At 53.3% G+C, this 5329-nt stretch overlaps 1 protein-coding gene across 1 annotated transcript; it reads right to left on the minus strand.

Annotated features, from left to right (window-relative positions):
* Positions 1–363: 363 nt before the first annotated feature.
* NKX3-1 (NK3 homeobox 1) lies at positions 364–4402 on the minus strand. Its single transcript, XM_001373206.5, has 2 exons — positions 3884–4402; positions 364–1933 (listed from the first exon to the last, which is right to left on the minus strand). The coding sequence occupies exons 1-2, from the start codon at positions 4248–4250 to the stop codon at positions 1524–1526; spliced, it is 777 nt and encodes a 258-aa protein (XP_001373243.1). The 5' UTR covers positions 4251–4402; the 3' UTR covers positions 364–1523.
* Between the last annotated feature and the right edge of the window lie 927 nt (positions 4403–5329).

Raw genomic sequence — 5329 nt, forward strand, 5'->3', positions numbered from 1 at the left:
TGGGGAAACTGAGGCTTATAGAGAGGTTAAATGATTAGTAAGCGTCAAACCTAGAGATGAAGCCCAGAGCTTCTGGCTCTTGGTTAAGTGAACTTTCCACTGCTTCATGATGCCTGCAAGGGGAAGATTTTCTCTTCCTCCCTCCTCCACCTCCAACCCCCTACCACTGTACTACCCCTCCACCAGAAATATAAGGACTGCTTTGGCACTGCTCACACCTTTAGATCCAAGTCAGATTTATTTAGACAGACTGTTTGAAACTGTCTCATCCTCTATGACTTTAAAAAGGATACCCCCTAGATGAGTTCTTAACCCCCCCATCCCCCCCAAGGTTCTACAGATTGATTCTAGAGGGTCTGTGAATTTGGATGATTAAAAATCCATCTTTATTTCCACTAACTTCTAACTCAAAATTAACATTTCTTTCAATTATTTAAAAATATGATTCTGAGAAGGATTCCATAGGCTGTACCAGACTGCCAATAGAGATCCATGATACAATAAACATTTAGAACCCCCCCATATAGACCCTTAGAGTTCACCTATGTTTCACCTTTTAACAAATTTCATTGCAAAATTTTCACCCCTTCCCCAGATCAGAAATGGAGGAAGTACCTAACCGCTTGCCTTGCCTGCCCAGTTCTGAAAATGTCCAGGAGTGGACCTTCTCCGAATGCAATTCAACAAACATTTATTAAACACCTACTAGTGTGCCAAGAACTATGCTAGATACTGGAGATACAGAGGCAGAAAATGAAATGGTACCTGCCCTCAAGGAGCTGACATTCTACTGGGGTGAGGGGCAGGGAATGGGGAAAGGGAGAAACAGAGACAACACCAGGCACGGTCCCAGGTCCAAAGGGGTCTGGGACCTCTTTTAAATAAGAACCACAGTATAGACCCTGTCCTAAGGCTCCAGTCTTGGCACCGCTTTTGCTCTTGTTCTGACTCTAGCTTCTCATGAGATGCTCCGTTTACACAGGTGACCAAGCTGAAGGAAAAGAACAGACCCTCCCGGAAGCAGAGATGCTGACAGCTCATAAAACAATGCATAAAGGCACTGGGAAGAGAGCCCTGGAGCTCACGTTTTTTTCTTTCTTTTTTTTTTTTAGAAAGGTAGTTCAAAGCAAAGACAGTTAAACTGGGAGTGGGGAGGGAGTCAGATCCACTTCAGGACTCAGGATGTCAGAGCTGGTTGGAGGCACCTGAGAGGCCATCTAAATCCAAGCCTCACCTGAACAAGAATCCTTCTCTGCAGATCCCTGGCATGAGAAAAGTACCCTCGTTCGGTGCCTTGGGTGGTCCTGAGTGCCATTTAAATATTAAATAGGATGCCGGTCACCGATTTAGTGAACAGGACGTGACAATCAAGACATGGGAGCTTGACTGCCGCTCCAAGCCTTTGGCAGGCTGTATAGCCCCCCCTTTTCCTCTCCTGACCTCTCTGACTCTGGCCCCCTCTTGCTTTCAGAGAACAAAGTGGAAGAAGCAGCTATGGGTTGGGCCCTAGTCAGCAGCCAAGGTTACCAGAAAGCTGGACTCCAACCTCCCCAGCAGTAGAGGTAAGGATAATAGGGGTAGCTATTATACATGGAGATCAGCGAGGCCCCAGAGAAGTTCTCTTCTTTCAGGCTGGGCAGGGGGGAGTTCTTATCAAGGTCCCCCAGGTCAGAGGTCAGCTGCTTTCTCTTGGTCTTATACCGTCTATTCTGGAACCAGATTTTGACCTGGGTCTCAGTGAGCTTGAGGTTCTTGGCCAGGTGAGCCCGCTCGGGGGCCGACAGATACTTCTGGTGGCTAAACTTCCTCTCCAGCTCGATGACCTGGGTGTGGGAGAAGGCAGCCCGGGACCGCTTGGGTGGCTTCAGAGCTTTGGGGGAAGCAGCACTTGGAGGGTTTGCACAGTCCAACAGACAGGTCTCAAAGTGTGCATCTGGAAGGTGGAAGGAAGGAAAGGGGGAGGGAGGAGAGAAAGTTACATATTAGCAGGGAACAGGACATAACAGCATCAGGCGTTATCTCTGCAGAGAGAGAACAGAGTAGGCCACTGTGAACCTGGATACATTTGGTTTTTTTCACATAGCTAAGGAATTCCCTTCAAATGCAAATTGTGTGGGTTGGGGGTGTGTGTGGTCAATTTGTCTCATTTTCCAGGATAATAAGCCTGTTAGACCTCGTAGGGAAGTCACTGTAGCTCGAAAAGAGCCCACTTTCTCCTCTAACACGCAGGGGTTTGGATTCGATGATCTCCAGGGTCCTTCCCACCTCGGAGATCCTGATCCCTAATCAGGAGAACTCAGAGATTTTTGAAATACATTGTGGGTTCTGGTGGCGACATCCAAGTTAGACAGATCAGAAGAGCAGCTCTCACAAAGGAGGGACTGGGTGGGGGAAGGCGAGCAGAGATAGCCAGGGAGCCAGATGCTCAATATGATAGGAATTAAAACTGGAATCGACCTACTAGACCATCTAGTCTGAAGGATGTGAGACAGAAATGGAAAGGAATCTCGGTTTCAATCTCTTTCCACTTGTGTAATTCAGGCAAGTCATTTCTGCCTTTGAGTCTCAGTTTCCTCATCTCCAAAATGTTACTAATAATAGCACTTACCATCCAGGCTGGTTCTCAGAATTAATTGAGATTAGGTGGGCAGAGCCCATTACACAGAGGGTTAAGTGGGGGCATATGGAATAGGGAAGAAAACCTGGTCTTGGAGCCAAGGAGAGCTGAGTTTGAATTCTGCCCAGGATGCATGCTTGGTCTGTGACCCTGGGCAAGTCGTGCGATCTCTTAGACGGCTACGTAAGACCAAAGATTTCAGAGGTGTTGAAGACCTTCGATGGAAGAAATTCCCTATCCTAGTGAAAGCAGGTCTGTCTGCTTTTCTTATTGGGAGCAGAGACTTCGAGGTCATCTGGCTAACTCTGCTCTCCTTTGAAAAAAGAGCCCCAGAATAATGTAATGCAAATAACGGGATGGGAGTGGGACGGGGAGGGCAGCGAAAGGCGAAAGGAGTCGCTCAGGGATTAAGGAAAAGTGCTGCAAGATGACACTTTTACCTCCGGCCTCATTTCTCTAAAGTGGTCTTTAGTTGCCGCCTTTTGAATGGAAGAGTTAAGTCTTCCTACACTCGCTCGACAAGTCTTTGGGCCCAGCGAGTTGGAAGGGTTTAGGGATCCCGAGACAGTAAGGACACCCCCAAACGCCCTCCGACATCCTGATGGTGAGTGGAAGGCTTGAAACTGTAGGCCCCAAAAGAGAGAATCCCCTTCTCAGAGAAGGAGAGAGAGCCAGCTCTAGGGAAAGCAAGGAAGGCCATTCTCAGGACTCAAAAGTCTTCACCACCCCCGAGGACGACAGGGGGGCAAGAAAATCCTCTAGTGTGCGCCAGCAGGCGAGAGATCGTGGGATCAGGGAGTTTCAAGCTGGAAAGGGCCTGAGGGCTGGCCTGGCCCCATGCCGGAATGCAGGAGGAGGTCAGAGGGAGAGGGACAACGTCCCAACGAAGCAAGGCACCAAAGTCCCAAAGTGCCAGTCGGGCGGAAAGCTCAAGGCGGCAGAGGGGCAGTAGCTTTCCCAGAAGGGCTCTTGCACTCCCCTTTCCCCCTTCTCTCGCACCCCTCCCCCCTCCCCAGCAGTCAAGGGGACACGAAATCTTTAAAGTTCTAAAGGCACTTAGAGATCAACCATTCCCCCCCCCCCCATTTTACTGACGAGGGAGAGGAGGCTGGGGTGGGGGTGGGGGCCACGACTTGACCAAGGTCATAGAGCGAAGTAAGTTGTCGATTCATGAGGGGAACCCTGGTGGCCTGACTCCCAGCTTTCTGAAAGATGGGATGGGGGACGGGCGGAGTGGAGGGCCTCTGGCCCCTGGCCCCTCCTTACCTGACTCTGCCCCCGAGGGAGAGGAGCCTGGCTCAGTTCTCCGGTCAGTCTCCGCGGGCCTCGCTGGCTGTTGGTCCTGAAGCGCCGGGCCTCTCTCGGACCCCGACAAGGAACCAGGCTCGGCCTCCGGTGGCGGCGCAGACTTAGGCTCGGGCTCAGGCTCGGGCCCTGGAGTAGGGCTGAGCCTCTCGGTGCTGCGCTTCTCAGGCCCGTCCCATAAGATGTCCTGGATGAGGAAGGAGGTAAGGGGCTTGACAGGAGCCAGGGCCGTGCCCCGAGGGCTGCGCGGCAGCGGCGGCTCAGGGGCTCGGGCAGCTGCGGCCCCCAACAGCCCGGAGGGTGGAGGTGGCTCTTGGGCGCTCAGCATCCTCTCCCGCTTGGCGGGCAGTTGCTCCTGCTCCTGTCCCTGCCCCTTCCCCTGCCTCTGTCCCGGTCCCCCGCTTGGCTCCTCCTAGCCCCTGCCTGCCCAGGCCACCACTTTCGCTTTCTGCCGCTCGGGCTCCTTTTATATAGCCTGAGGGGCCGGGAGCCGGGCCCGCCGCTCATTGGCCACCGCGGAGCCTGGCTGGGCCTCCCATTGGCCGCCGGCTTCCTCCAGGTGCTCTGGTTGAGCTCCGGGGAACAGGGGCTGGCCTGCGGCGCTGGGGGGGCTGGGGGGCGGGAACTGGGGAATGGGAGGAGATCGAGGAGAGGGAGGCTGCCTGGGCTGGGGCTCTCTCCCAGGCCGGCCCCCTCTGCTCGCTGCCCATCCTCTCCGCCTCTTCTACCTTGGGAAGGCAAGGAGCACTTCGCTTCAAAAGCCCCCTGGCCTTCCAACCTGGCCTCCTCCCAGTGTGGCCCAAATGCACGTTTCCAGGGCTGCGGTACTCCCCGAAGCCACGCCACCCCAGTCCCATCGTGCAGTCAGACCACACCTGAAGACCTACTATGTTCGGCCCTACGGGCAAGAGACCCGGGCCAGATTCGAAAAGAGCGACCGGCATTCACCTTGGTGAAGAGTCTCGGCGCCCATCCCAGGAAGGCAGATCAAAGGAACCCGCCTCAGTTTTCCTGGAGAACGGGAGTAGAGCAGTTCGAAGAGGAGGTGGGAGTTGGGGAGGGCCTTCAAGGCTCTTAAGATCTGTTGCCTGGAGGGGGGATTAGATTTGTTCCCCCTAACTGTAGCTGCCCAGGGCAAAATAAGGAGCAGCGAGGGAAAGATGCAATCGATTCTAACTAGCTTTGATTAAGCACCTGCTGGGTAGCCTTGGCATAGCGGGTAGACAGTTAGCCCCAGGACCAGGAGGACTAGAGTTCAAATACCGCCTCTGCTTCAGTGACCCTGGGTAAGTCTAGCTCCTGCAACCTTAGGCAACAATTTCAACACTTAAATTGTAGGGAGGGTGCCAGCCTCCATTGGTAGAAGGAAATTCTGGAGTTAGGACTTTCCCATAAAGAGGAAATCAC

The sequence above is a fragment of the Monodelphis domestica genome, chromosome 1, assembly GCF_027887165.1.
Source record: "Monodelphis domestica isolate mMonDom1 chromosome 1, mMonDom1.pri, whole genome shotgun sequence".
NCBI classification, from domain to species: domain Eukaryota; kingdom Metazoa; phylum Chordata; class Mammalia; order Didelphimorphia; family Didelphidae; genus Monodelphis; species Monodelphis domestica.